Source organism: Biomphalaria glabrata, chromosome 1 (genome assembly GCF_947242115.1).
Source record: "Biomphalaria glabrata chromosome 1, xgBioGlab47.1, whole genome shotgun sequence".
Lineage (NCBI taxonomy): Eukaryota > Metazoa > Mollusca > Gastropoda > Planorbidae > Biomphalaria > Biomphalaria glabrata.
The window spans coordinates 27,723,750-27,737,852 of NC_074711.1; the positions used below are offsets into that span (position 1 = coordinate 27,723,750).

Genomic DNA, 14,103 nt, shown 5'->3' on the forward strand with positions numbered 1-14,103 from the left:
AATAAAAAACGATACTTAGTCTAAGCATGTGCAGTAAGCAGGCTGAAATTATAATTAAGTAAAGAAAAAGTAATTTCAATAAAACATTCAATAAACATGATGTAAGAGTATAAAGCGAAATATTTTATTTTTGATTTAACCATGATTAAACCAACTGTTTTTAGTTTCACTAGCAAAGAGTTAGATTAAAATCTATTTATATATCTCAATGTATCATAGCAACGAGTCCTTTGTAATCCTAGATCTTGTCTATCTATAATCTATATACATATATTTAAATTATAATGTAGATCAAGATCTAGATCAAAATGAAGTTTTCAGTGTTCTTAATAATAGAAATATCGGATTCATAAATGAAACTGTGCTTTCTTTTAATTTAAATTTTATTTTAGGATTAGGTATATCTATATTTCAATATAATATTAAATATTAATTATATTTTTATATACATATACTAGTCTAGTAATTACTATACAACACTATAGGTCTAAATATAATAATATAGAACTTTCTTATAATCATGACTTATGATCAGATGATGAGATAGGCTATCCTAATCAAATATAAGATCTATTGTTTTTTATTTCTAAAAATTAATCTATTATTGAATCATAAGTTCAAATCCATTTCTGATTTCTGTGAATTTTATAATCCATTTTTATTTTATTTTTTTAATCTATCAGATTCTATCTGTAGGTCTAAAAAAAGATCATAAGTGATAAGATACTGAAAGTTGAAAAATGATTTCTGGAGTACCTACTAACTATATTGTGACACCAATTAAAGATGATTATAAAGCAACAGAGAGTGCTCTAAATCTAATGAATGAAAAAAGAAGAAGAAGACATATGAGATTTCCATCACTTAAATACCGACATGATATAGACTCTTTTCAGCTGGATATGAATGCCAATAACAGTTTCAAAAAATGGAATGATGATGGTGAACATCACTCCAGTGCTCCATGCAGAGCCTATGATAATCTCATTGAGCCAACATCTGGATTTGTAAGTGCTGGAGCAGACGTCAACAACAATAATTATAGTAACAAAGTTAAATCATTGGTGCAGTTAAATACAACTCCTCAGTCAGTAAATTCTAGAAAGCTCAACAAGGTTCACTTTGACCTTACAACTCCATCCAAGTTACAGAGAGAGAATACATGGTCTCCAGAGACACCATTATTGTGGAACAGTAAAAAAAAATTGGACGTAGTTATGCGAGCAAAGCTAGGAGGTATGACCTATATACAATTTTTATAAGTTGTAATTGAATGTATGCTTAATAAATTACCTAATATAAAGAACTTCCCTTTCCAAATTGTATTTTATTTTCAAGTTAATTTTAGGCAACAATAACATTTTTCAAGAAAACTCTAGATGAAGAATTCATATCAATCATTTCAAAATGTTAATGTTGTTATGGTTTATTTATATATAAATATGTAGATATATAGTTTTTTTTTTATTTTATAGGATGGACTAGCTCTGCAGATCCAAGGAAACTTTCTGAAGAAGTTAAAAGACCACAAGTAAATAAAAAAACAACTTTGTATTTTATTATTTTTTTTTTAGCTTGCTGTAGACATGGCCTTGTAACAATTACTTGTTACATGGAATACCCTCTTGACTGTCATCATGAGGGCAATTGTCATGCTGGAGATTTAGATGTAAGACAATAATCTTCATTTCTGGAAGAGCATTTAAAAAGTCAAGATAGAGGATATTGTTAGCCTATGATAAAACAAAAATCTAATTGATAAACCATTGGCCTCAAGTTTGTTCACATTGTAGTGCATATTCATATTTATTGTATAGTTTTAGCCATGAAATTCATAATGGATAATTTCTAAAAATGTATAGTTATCATAAGACAAAAATGAAATTCACAGTGCTCAAGTTACAGGTATCATACTTTATAGCACTTAGCTTCCTGTGGCACGGTAGGGAATAATCTTGGCAACATTTATCAGCCTCCATATGGCACCTGGTGATTGAAACTTTTGTTAGAGGAAACAAATTGACCAATAAGGATCAAAACAACACCCTCAATGGGGTGCCAATTTAAAGGAAATAAGTTCATTGCACTGGCAGAGGTGTATGAGAAACTTTAACAATCCACACATGATCCATTTTATGATGGAAACCATTAAGGCTACTGTGTACATGGAAAGAAAATTATGGGGTTTCTCCGGAGTGCTAGGCATCACCTCTAGTCCCAAGTGACTGGAAATACAAGCCCCTGGAAACAGAGATGCAACTAATTTGCATCTGTTTGGATCCCTTTATGATAGAACATTTGTTAAATCTGGCCAGTTAAGGGAGCTCCCATTGAGTTTTTAAGAAACCTAGTCTCAACTCTTATGACTATTGCTAATTTTGTAATGAATATTATCATGGGGTATTCTTGAGTATTGTAAATGCATACTCCATTTTGATCTGCATCTGAACATGTTTTTAAAAGCTTGAGACAAATATTATATTTTGCATTTTTTAAATTTTTTTTTTTTTTTGTTTTATTTTGGCAGACTTCTCCCTTAGATGAATTGTCCAGAATGAGGCGTGATAAGCTTGCATTAAAATATCAGTATGGAACATCTACTCATAGGTTGTTGTTTTTTATGTGACATTTTATTTAAGAACTTAAGTCCTGATCTTGCTTGTATTTACAAATTATAGCTTATAATTATTTTCAAACAGGGCTTATGAAGAAGTGCCTTGGGATTCAATTTTACCTCCAAAGGTTCAACCTCCTTCCTCAACATTAGAAAACAGGCCAGACAGTGTTTCACATCAATTGCAAACTAACCGCTATGAAATATCACCCCAAGAATGGCAGGTATATTTAATTGTGATGTGGTCATCAAGGTTATAGCAAGGCTAAGGCAGGGCAAGTATAAGGGAATAAGCAGAGCAGGTATACAGAGTATACTATACATTCAAAAGCAGGTTGTCAAGAACAAAATGCAATATTGCCTATATGTTTACTATTGAGATGAAATCCATCATATTATAAATGATTAAACCATTTTATTTTTGTTTTGTTTTTTTCAGAGTGTTGGGAAAGGTCTTGATACTTTCTTACTAAGAAAAGGATATTATAAAGATGGTCCTATTTCATTGTAAATGCACATTTTTTTTAGCTATAATACACAAACATAAACATACACACACATACACATTCATATCTACAGATATATTGATAAAATATATGAATCTGTGTTTATATAGATAGAATGATTGTTTGATTAATAGATAGACTACTTCATGTATTAAAAAATTATTTAAAATTAAAAATTTTTTTTTTTACTTTTTAGATTTTTTTTTCTGAAAAATTAATTTTCCTGTTACATTTGATGAACTTTTGCCTGTATGTTAGTTTTTTTGTTTGTTTTTCCTTTAAAATATTCACATGCTCAAAACAACAAAAAACTCATCTGACCCATCAACAAGCCCAGTTCAAGAGTTAAGTATTGGCATTAATACTGAAGACAACAAAATATTATTTGTGAGAATTACAGGCAAAAGTTCAGCACACAAGTCTGTATCATTTTTTTTATTGATTTGATAAAATAGTTGAAATGTGATTTAAAATTGCTCCATTTTGTCTTTATTGTAAACAAAATCGATAATTAATGATAAAAATATTTTATTGATTAATATTTATTGCAAAAATAAAATGGATGTTACTTTTTTTTCCATTGTCTAAATTTGAGCATGACTACAATTAAAGGTCATTATGATGTCAACATGACAATAGGGATTGTTTTTTCAATGCATCTAACACTAAGTAAAAAAATATTTGTGGTATTAACAAATTTGAGGGACCAATTTAATGCCTGAAAATAAAAGTTATTGGATAATATATTAATTAATAATTATTCTTATTTTTTCATTTATAGCTGCAGTCCATATCCCCGATATCAACAGATTCCTTCATATAGGTAAATAGATTAAATTTATGTTAATGCATAGATTAAATGTATGTTAATGCATCAGGTCTCAAACCTACTAAAAACCATAAAATATATATATATGTATGTATAAAAAAATACATCTGTATTGATCATACTACATTACATGTAGTGGAAGTGTTGGGGCTGAAAATCTGGAAGAAGTTGATAATGTCAAGGAAGAGTTTATACCATTTTCTGTGAAGAGAAGTATCATTCCTACACCATCTGAGACAGCACAGTAAGTTGTTGTTTTTTTTTTTCAAGTTCACAATAGATTTGTTAATAGATTTTATTTTAGATATTCATCATTTGGTCTTGGTGTAATGTTTATACCGGACATAAACTGCACCATTGGCTTAACCTAATTATATGAAATATAATACAAGCAATTTAAGTTTAATAAATGATTACATTTTTTAATATATTTTTTTAAAGAAATATTTCATAACTTTGTATTTGTAAAAAGTAAAGAGCAAAGTGCCACTTTTAGGGCAGATGATGTAAAGGTCATCTGATTCTGTGGCCCATGGTTAACGAGGGTGTCATGTGGCCAGCACAACGACCAACCGCCTTTACTTTTCTCCAACTAGTGTCAGGTACCCATTAGAGCTGTGTGGACTCAAGAGGCGCCCAAGGCTCCTGAAATAAAAATCCCAGTCTTCACCAGGATTTGAACCCGGGACCCACGGTTTAGAAGCCAAGCGATTTACCATTCAGTCACAGCGCCTCCCTAACTTTATATTTGTAATTAAATATATTTTTAAAACCTTTCTTTGATGTTTATATTTTCAAGAAATGAATTACCCTGACATTACACTAACTCAAATTCTAATACATTTTCTTAGCCTTCTCATGAAACAATCATTGTAGTTTTAGACAAAATATACCCCTTACTTTACAAGCTGTAACGGAAGTTGCTTTAGTGTTGAATTTAAATCTGTAATTTTTCAATATGTTTTGTTTTTTTAGGTTACTGATAAGTAAGTACTTTTGCTTGAAATGTTACATTTTTCACAATATAACTTCACCTGTAGCAAACTCACCAAATTTATTCTTCTCTTCACTTTTAGAAATTAGAGGCATAGTGAGGGGTAAAGAGAGCCTACTGATTGGGGGAACCTTTTTTTTTTATTTATTTTCAGTTTATAGCCCTGATGATATCATTTCTTTGTTCATCTGTTTTACATGCTCTGGCACAATCACTATAATAAACTATTCCACTTTCAAAGACTGTGGTTTAAACTTATAATAAATAAATTCAATAACATGACCAGAGATTAAAACAAGAATTGGCATCGCCTGGCTGTGCATTCTTTAAAAATCTTTAATCAAATTTTAATAGAAATATTTTTTTTTAACATGTAAAAAAATGGTAAAAAATAATGAAATCTATTTCTTGCTTTTTCTCTTATTGAAATCATTCTAACAGTATTTCTTTCTCTGAACAGCCGTCCAAATATCCCTTGGTACACTGGATGTACTCTTTGGCAAGGTTCCTATGCACCTTTTCAAATTAATGAACTAGAAAATAGATATCCACATCCTAAAATCCAGACCCCAGTGTAAGTCATTAGACTACGATTTATTTATATTTGTTTCTTCAATTATGAAATTACTTAAGATGAATATTTCTTTTTATTATTGAGTTTTATCTTTTTTCAGATCACAGAAGCCACAGTCACCTGAAAGCTATAAAAGAAAATCAGAAGTTTCTAAGATGGTGACACTGGTCCCACCCAAAAATCCTTTTAACACAATAGAAACAGAACCATTGCAAGTCTAGTAAACAGTTTATAAGATTGTGAATTGTTAATATTCGTTCTTGTAAAAAATTGGATCTTTTTTTTATTTTTCTTATTTCTAAGATATGCAGCAATGAAACTTTCTGTCTACCACATTTTTTAACAAACATTGATAGTTCATCAATTTTATGTGCAGAATGTTCTTGTTATTGAAGTCAATAATTCTAAATGTTTCAAGTTATTGTCAATTATTGTTTAACATGTCAATCTAAATGTTTGCCTCAATTTTCCTAATTTGGAATACAATAATGCTTTCTTTGTAGTAAAATAACTTATTAGATCTATTAAAAGGCATGCAAAACAAATCATCATCTTAATTCAAAGTTTATTTTTTTTTTAAATTGTTTCTTTACATTTTGTTTTAAGGCTTCTAAGTTTTCTGGTTTGTATGATTTCATCTTCCGACATATTTGAAAAATTGAATATTGAATCTTATTTGCAGTGAACAATCTTGCATAAAAACAAGCATTTATGCATTTAAGTAATTACTTTTTGTCCAACAAATTTACTATTCACAGAGGGGAAAATATCATTGACATAATTAAATAGTATAATCTTGGAAAGATACAGCTTTCTTTATATTCTAAAATTTACTGGTATTAAAATACTATTGATTTTAATATATGGAAAAAGAAACCTTGGTGCATTGGAGTATAGCTGTTAAAGGAAAATTTACAGAAACTTTGCTTTAACAATTTTTTCAATCATTAAACATTTCAACAATATGAAAAAACCTTAAGACATGAAAAATTGTCCATTTAGTCACCACTGACCTTATATGAATCAACACAGTGAAAAAAATATGACAGAAGAACACACATATAAGTTACAAATCTCATTATTATTATTGGAAACAAAATGTTACAGAGTGAAACTTTTTCTACATATGTTGTTTATTTCATTTATTTTTCAAAATACTCAAAAACTTAATTAACAATTATAAGTGTCTTTGAAATTTAGTCATATCTACTTATAGTATACAAAAAAATATTTTAACATGAGTGGCAATATTTTGAGTAAAAGGCCTAAATTTCATTGTATTTAATTGTATTTATTAGTTTAACACTAATCAATATAGTAAACATATACCATAAATAAATTTATTCAATTTAAAGAAATAAACAATCACTTTTCATTTTACATGCAAAAATTAATCTCCAAACCAAACAAGTAAAATAAAATTAGTACTTCTAGTGTTCAAACTATACTAATTAAACAACAAATTCACAATGGTGAACCCAATAATACCACATTAAAAACTTAAAAATAGCTTTGTTGAAAAATAAGCAAAGCAATACTTGTAATTACTTTTTTTTTTTTAATGACCCACATTTTTTAGATATATTTATTTTTCTATTAAACTGAGAAACAATAGTTAGAAACCAAGCTGGCAAAATAATCTACAAAAATTAATACTAGTAATGATTGGTGAGAGAGATACAGGATAAGGAGAACTAGACAACTTTTGTTGATTAATTTAATGGCAACATTAATGACAGACATGCTTTCAGAGCTTTTTTTGAGAGCTAGCTAATATGACAGCTTTTGAAAATTTAGAAAATGCTAGCTGCCTAATGTGTAAAAAAAAAAAAAAAAAAAAAAAAAAAAGTGCACAAGAGAAAAATATAGCAATACAATTAGATTTTGAAGAAATTGTACAAGATTTTCATGAGGCTATACCATAAATTATATTAAACTAAATATCAACACCCAATTAGACATAAGAAGTTGTTCCTTCAAACAGTAATTAATAATAAAAGTGAAAAAAAATTGCCTTTAAAAATATATATAAAAATACAAATGAACTAACTTATGTTTTTATTATTTATTTATTATACATCACATTAGTGCATATAAAAATGTAATTAAAACAACAAGAGTCAAAACAATGATGCAAATATAAAAAAAATATATTTATAAAATATGGCAACAATTAAAAAAAAATGTTAATATATTTGGACAGTAATCTACAACAATACATTATTTTATTTCCTAATTTTGAAACTACCAGCTCCAAAAAATTACTATTATACTATATATGTGTATATACCACATATACCATATATATATATATATATATATATATATATATATATATATATATATATATATATATATATATATATATATATATATATATATATTTAACAGTTTAATGCTTTTTACTTTAATGCTGACTCAGAAAAGTTTGAATGAAACTACCTAAGACAAAGACTAATAGTGTTGAGCTGTTTTTTTTTTTATTACTTAAAAAAATATAAACAGAGCATTGAAAATAATCAATGACAAAATGCAGAATATTATTCAAGGCACACATGGAACTAAATCCATAAGAGAATGGAAATTAAAACTATAATGGTTATGACTCAGGAGGCTAATCACATTTTTAAATCAAATTTTGTGGATAAAAAAATGTAGGGGGGAAAAAAAGGGGGATATAGACTTTTATTTTGTTCTAACTTAAAATACTGAAATAATATATAATAAGAAGTTAATAATCATTAGATAGTTACAAATTACTGAAAAGGTATTTTCTGCATATAATCATTAAAAAAAAACTAAAATGTTTTGTAAATCTTATGCATTTTAATTTTCTATCAGATTTGTCAAACCTGACAACTTCTATAGGAAACTCAAAGTAATGTTGCATTTATTGTGACATAACTAAGATTGTTTTTAAAGACTAAATGACTTTTGTATGCACTTAATACAGTTCATCTTCTCATGACACATGAGGTTAGAAATAAGATCATAATACTATCAATGTAACTAATGAATATGTCTTTGTTGAAGTGACAGAGTGAAGTTCTGGAAGAAGAATGCAAAAGGGTAAAGAAAAAAAAAATCTATAAGAAGAAATTATATTTTTTTTTGGGCCATCAACACAAATAAGTGTTTTGCTTTGATGGAAAGAAACATATTTACTTTCATAAAATTGTGTGGACTATATGATGATATCAATAAGTATGTTAGAAATAAAGCCAGAAAAGATAAACATCAAAGTAGAGGAGAGTATGTTTCTAAACATTCATTTTTGGTCATTTGCTTTTTGTTTCAGAAATAAGTTTTTAAAAAAATTCTAATTACTATTTGGGCTATATTTTATTAAAACAACATTCTCTACAATGTCAGGAAGACAGATCCCATCCAAGGTCAAGTTACACTTTAGTATAATGCCCATTAGGATTGATGCCCAAGGAGAAAAACAAAACAGATAAAAACAATACAACTGTAATAGAGATCTTCTTAATTTACTTTTTTCTTTTGTAAAAAAAAAATTCTCAGTGGGTTTAAAAAAAAAAATTGAAATGGCAAAGGAAAAAACTATTTTGATATTTTGTTTAAAAAGATTCAAATGTAAAAAAAAAAAAACTATACACAATTAAGAGGCACATTATGACTTTCTTTGTTATGAAACATCAACATAACAATGAAATAGTTTTAAATTGATTACTTCAGGAGCTTGATTTTTTAGTGACCAGGATGAAACAATGGATTAGACAGATGATGTACGATAAAAAACTGTTGAAAAAGTGCATTATTATTTCTAGAAATGTGTACAACAAATTGTTATTAAAATGCCACTATTTTCAACACACAAAATTGTTAATAGTTATGTTAAATACATTGTTTTTGGCAGTGTACAATAATTAGGGATAAAGAGGGAGATAAACTAGTCTAACTTTCAAACTGAAGCACAAAGAAAATGCATCAATTATACAAACAGTTTTAACTAGATCATTTTATTCTTAAAATAAATAGACAGACATACTTAACAAAATCATTTAGAGGCTAACCTGTTCAAAAGTTTTTAGAAACGTTTTGTTTGCACTGATTTGATTTTAGCTTTTGGGTAATTTAAAGTCTGCTTGTCTAATGGTGTATCTATACATATGCATATTATAGAAATAAAAATATAGCTCAATGAAACCTGTTAATAATGATCAAGATTCAAACAAATAATAACAAAAACGAATATAAAAAAGGTATATAAGTTGAATAATGAACCAATGCCATCTCAAGACCATTTGACTGAGTATACAAATTATGACATGTATAGATTTTGAAATATACAATTTAAACAAAGAAAAAAAACATCTTCATGTAGACAGCTAACTTGCTCCTCAGTTGTACCTTGTGCAGTAGTTTGGGATATGTTTGATAGAAGCAGATCAACTGGGATATTTATCAACAATAGAAATATCAACTGTCTGAGTAACAAAGAAAAACTCTTTAGTTATTTCTTATATTCTTAATAACCAAATAATAATTTTTATATAAATAAATGTAAAAAAAAAAAAAGATTCACAAATATTAGCTTTCTGCTGAATTTTCTTTTTTAAAGTTGTACTTTCATACAAACTAGTACTTTATTTCCAAATGAAAAGTTATTAACTCAACAAGCCGGCAAAACTTTTTATACAAAAATAAATTGTCATTAAGAATTAAGTTTCACTACATTTCCCACTGAACACAGAGAAAGTAGCAAATAACAAACACCACAATCTGAGAGAGACTGAGGAAAGGGGGAACACAATGGGTTAGCATTTCACAGTATAAAACCAATGTTAGTATTCTGAAGGCAAGAGCTATTGCACACACACACACAAATTCAATAATGTACACACTTTATTTAGTTTGACAATTTGAAGACAGTTTTTAAAAATGATAATGACATACAATTATGACACTGTATATCATTACCCCTGTAAAATATACCAATAGCAACCTCAAAAATATTTCAAAATCAGATGTAGGTCAAAAAGATGTAATTCAAATGTACATTTTTAGATGTTGAGTTTCAGTGATTCTAATTATATAGTATATTTCAAACTATAATAATAATAATAAGACATTGCTTTTTGAGTCTAAAAATCAATGAAGACAGAAGAATTCGACATGCTACCCGGATGAAACCTACCTATTTGCAGTTTATAAAAAAGACAAAAGTTTTGTCTGCTGGGATCAGTATCGCATGTAATAGTTTCGTACATTTCTTTTTAAATCAAGAAATAAATTTTTATTAAAAAAAAAATAAAAAAATTCTTAATACTTCTAGAGCAAAAGCAATAGACAATAATACTCATCGAATACTTTAGATAAGGCAAGCATGGAAATTATTCATTTTTCAAATGATCATGGTTTTAGATATCTTTTCTTAGGAACTAATGAAATATAAAATGTATACACCACCAGGTTTAAGTTTACTATCAATTCTCTGACACAATATTTTACACAAAGGCAGGTGTTGTTTTCTTTTCAGCTTCTTAAGGTATGCGTTTTTTTTTAACACTTTCACACAATAAAAAAGTAAAAAAAAAAATAAATAAATAAACCAATAATTTATCTTAAAATCACAATAAGCATACAGGAAGCTCATTGCAATATATGACGATGACTGCTACAACACAATGTGATGTATAATATAACCTACAGTTTGATAAAAATAGCTGACTTCTATTTCATCCAACCTATGACACTTCTGTTTCACATTCAAGAGATCATCAGCAGTAAATTACAAGTTTTGTTTTAGTCTGGATTTTTTCCCCAGTAAAACAAAATGATTTGGTCAAAACAAGATATTATATTCAAATTTTCTGTCAAAAGAACTGAGTGGAATGAAGATATAAAATTGAGTTACTCTGGAGAGTTTCCTGAAATCTATTTGTGTATTATTTGTTAGGAATGAAAAGTACAGACATCTGGTAGTAGGATGATAAAGAATAAATCTTTCGCAGAATAAAATTAAAAAATGTAATACAGTTCCAGTAAACATGTTTATCTTTTTTAACTACGTGATTCAACAATGTATATCTCATACTTTTAGCTCACTGCATCTTAACCAAATATTAAAATGAAATATTTTTTATGACAATGATTCAATATGCAAGATATTTCAAGTGTTTGAAAAGCATGTTTTTAAAAAGTGTTTTTAATTAATAGTTTTATTTATTCTTGTTATTTAATTTATACTATTAATTAAAAAAAACAGTCATTTATACAATAAAGTAATATGGAAATAGTTTTAATGTTCTCAGTTTAGAAACACAAGAGTGAAAGATAAAATAATAAAAGTTTAATTGATTAAAATGATCACGTTTTCTAATGTTACTCAAATTTGGAAATATTTACAAAACTATTTAAGATAAGAGCATACAAATTATCTTTATTGATTCTGTATTGAAACTTTGTGTTTTGATTTTATTATCTAAAAATCTTAATTTAATTATATAAGGGAAAAAACTGAACTAATCCTGGTGTTTGTTAAAGAACTACTCCACTTAAAATTGCACAAAATAAGTTGCTAGAACTTTTCATTTTATTGCATATCAGGTTTGTGATTGACATTTTGGCTAAACTTTTATGAAGTATTTTAAAAAATGAACATGTTAATCATTGAAACTATAACCTGGTAAGCTTGCTATTGTCTCAAAGTATATTTTAGGAAGTACAGATACAGATGACTGTTTTAAATTTCAGAAAATTGGATTTTTGCAAAAGAAAATAATTTTAATTATATTCTTTATATTTTTAGTGAATAAAAACTTATAATATCACTTATTTGTTAAGAGTATAAAAACATCATCAAAACATAGGAACAAAAATAATTTCAATAAATACATTGAAAAAAAAAAGTGTCCAATGATTGTAAAAACCTAAACAAAAAACAAATACAATTATAACAACACAGCCAAAGTATTAGATAGTAAAGATATTCTTAGGCACTTAAGATTAAACTGAATTTCTAACATCATCAAGGCCATTGCAGTCATGTATATCTTGTTCTCTGAGATAAGCATCTGCTTCTGATTGCTCTGGATGAGCAAGAGGAACATTGCCATCAGGTGCAGCATCGTCCATGTCCTGTAAACATTTGGCCTTTTTTGTCGGTATCTCCATGGACATTCTTTTGTTCAGCACTTCCATTTTGTTACTGTCATGAACTGCTTTTGAATGACAGCTGGCTGGATCTGAATGATGGCTAACTTTATCTGAATGAAGGCTAACTTTATCTGAATGATGGCTAACTTTATCTGAATGACAGATACCTGGATCTGAATGATGGCTAACTTTATCCAAATGACAGCTGACTGCATCTGAATGATGGCTAACTTTATCTGAATGAAGGCTAACTTTATCTGAATAAAGGCTAACTTTATCTGAATGACAGATACCTGGATCTGAATGATGGCTAACTTTATCCAAATGACAGCTGACTGCATCTGAATGATGGCTAACTTTATCCAAATGACAGCTGACTGGATCTGAATGATGGCTAACTTTATCCAAATGATAGCTGGCTGGATCTGAATGATGGCTAACTTTATCCAAATGACAGCTGGCTGGATCTGAATGATGGCTAACTTTATCCAAATGACAGCTGGCTGGATCTGAATAATGGCTAACTTTATCCAAATGACAACTGGCTAGATCTGAATAATGGCTAACTTTATCCAAATGACAACTGGCTGGATCTGAATGATGGCTAACTTTATCCAAATGACAAATACCTGGATTTGAATATTGGCTAACTTTATCCAAATTACAAATACCTGGATCTGAATGATGGCAAACTTTATCCAAATGACTACTTACTGGATCTGAATGATGACTAATTTTATCTTTATGAAAACTGACTGGATCTGTATAATGACTAACTTTATCTGAATGGCAAATTGCTGCAGCAGAATGATGGTTGAACTTATCTAAAAGACAACTGGCAGATAAGCTAACATCAGAAGGTATGGCATCAAATGGAATAAAACTGCTTGCTGAACAAAACTCATAACTATTTTTCAATCCATTTTCTGAAATGGACAAAGTCCTGCTGGTTTCGATTTGTGCAAGATTGTTATAAAAGTCACTGCTTATTGATTCACTAATGGCCTGTTTATAAACATCAGTAGACAGGGTGTGGAGATTATCCACTGCTGATAAATTTTGCAAACTATCAACAAATAAAGTTTCTGAGGATATTTTCTGTGGACTGCCATAAATGCTCTCTGGGCAGGTTTCAAAAGATGTGGAGCTACTTCTGTCTATCTCTATGTGGGACAGAGTCTTACTAATTAAATCCTTCTCTTCACTTAGCCTCAAAGTGGAAGATGGCCCTGGAAAAATGTTTGCAGCTTGGCCAACCTCGATTTCAGATGTACTGGACCTTCGGTCAGGTGACATGTGCCAATTACTTGGTATGGCCATTTCACTGGCTAACTCCTTAGTATGATCAGGACTAGGGACATTTATCGACATAGTTTGTTTTAAGTCTTTAAGCCAAAGGTGATCCAAACACTGTCTGGCTGTCATGCGATCACTAAAATAAAGAAATGTAGATTTTTACAAATT

The 14,103-nt window shown here is 28.5% G+C and overlaps 2 protein-coding genes across 3 annotated transcripts in view; one reads left to right on the forward strand and one right to left on the reverse strand.

Annotated features, from left to right (window-relative positions):
* Window positions 1-227: 227 nt before the first annotated feature.
* Window positions 228-6,062, forward strand: LOC106070390 (spermatogenesis-associated protein 48-like). The gene is made up of 10 exons (XM_013230290.2): window positions 228-398; window positions 684-1,236; window positions 1,476-1,531; window positions 2,528-2,607; window positions 2,700-2,838; window positions 3,054-3,121; window positions 3,902-3,943; window positions 4,086-4,193; window positions 5,404-5,517; window positions 5,618-6,062. Exons 2-10 carry the CDS (start codon window positions 741-743, stop codon window positions 5,736-5,738), a joined length of 1,224 nt encoding a protein of 407 aa, XP_013085744.2. The 5' UTR covers window positions 228-398; window positions 684-740; the 3' UTR covers window positions 5,739-6,062.
* A 5-nt stretch (window positions 6,063-6,067) lies between these two features.
* The window catches only part of LOC106070389 (uncharacterized), a 30,297-nt gene continuing 22,261 nt past the window's right edge, over window positions 6,068-14,103 (reverse strand). For both annotated transcript variants that reach the window (XM_056030883.1, XM_056030890.1), the window contains one exon: window positions 6,068-14,071. In XM_056030883.1, coding sequence (XP_055886858.1) covers window positions 12,490-14,071 — 1,582 coding nt within the window. In that variant the 3' untranslated portion in view covers window positions 6,068-12,489. The remainder of the gene's footprint in view (window positions 14,072-14,103) is intronic.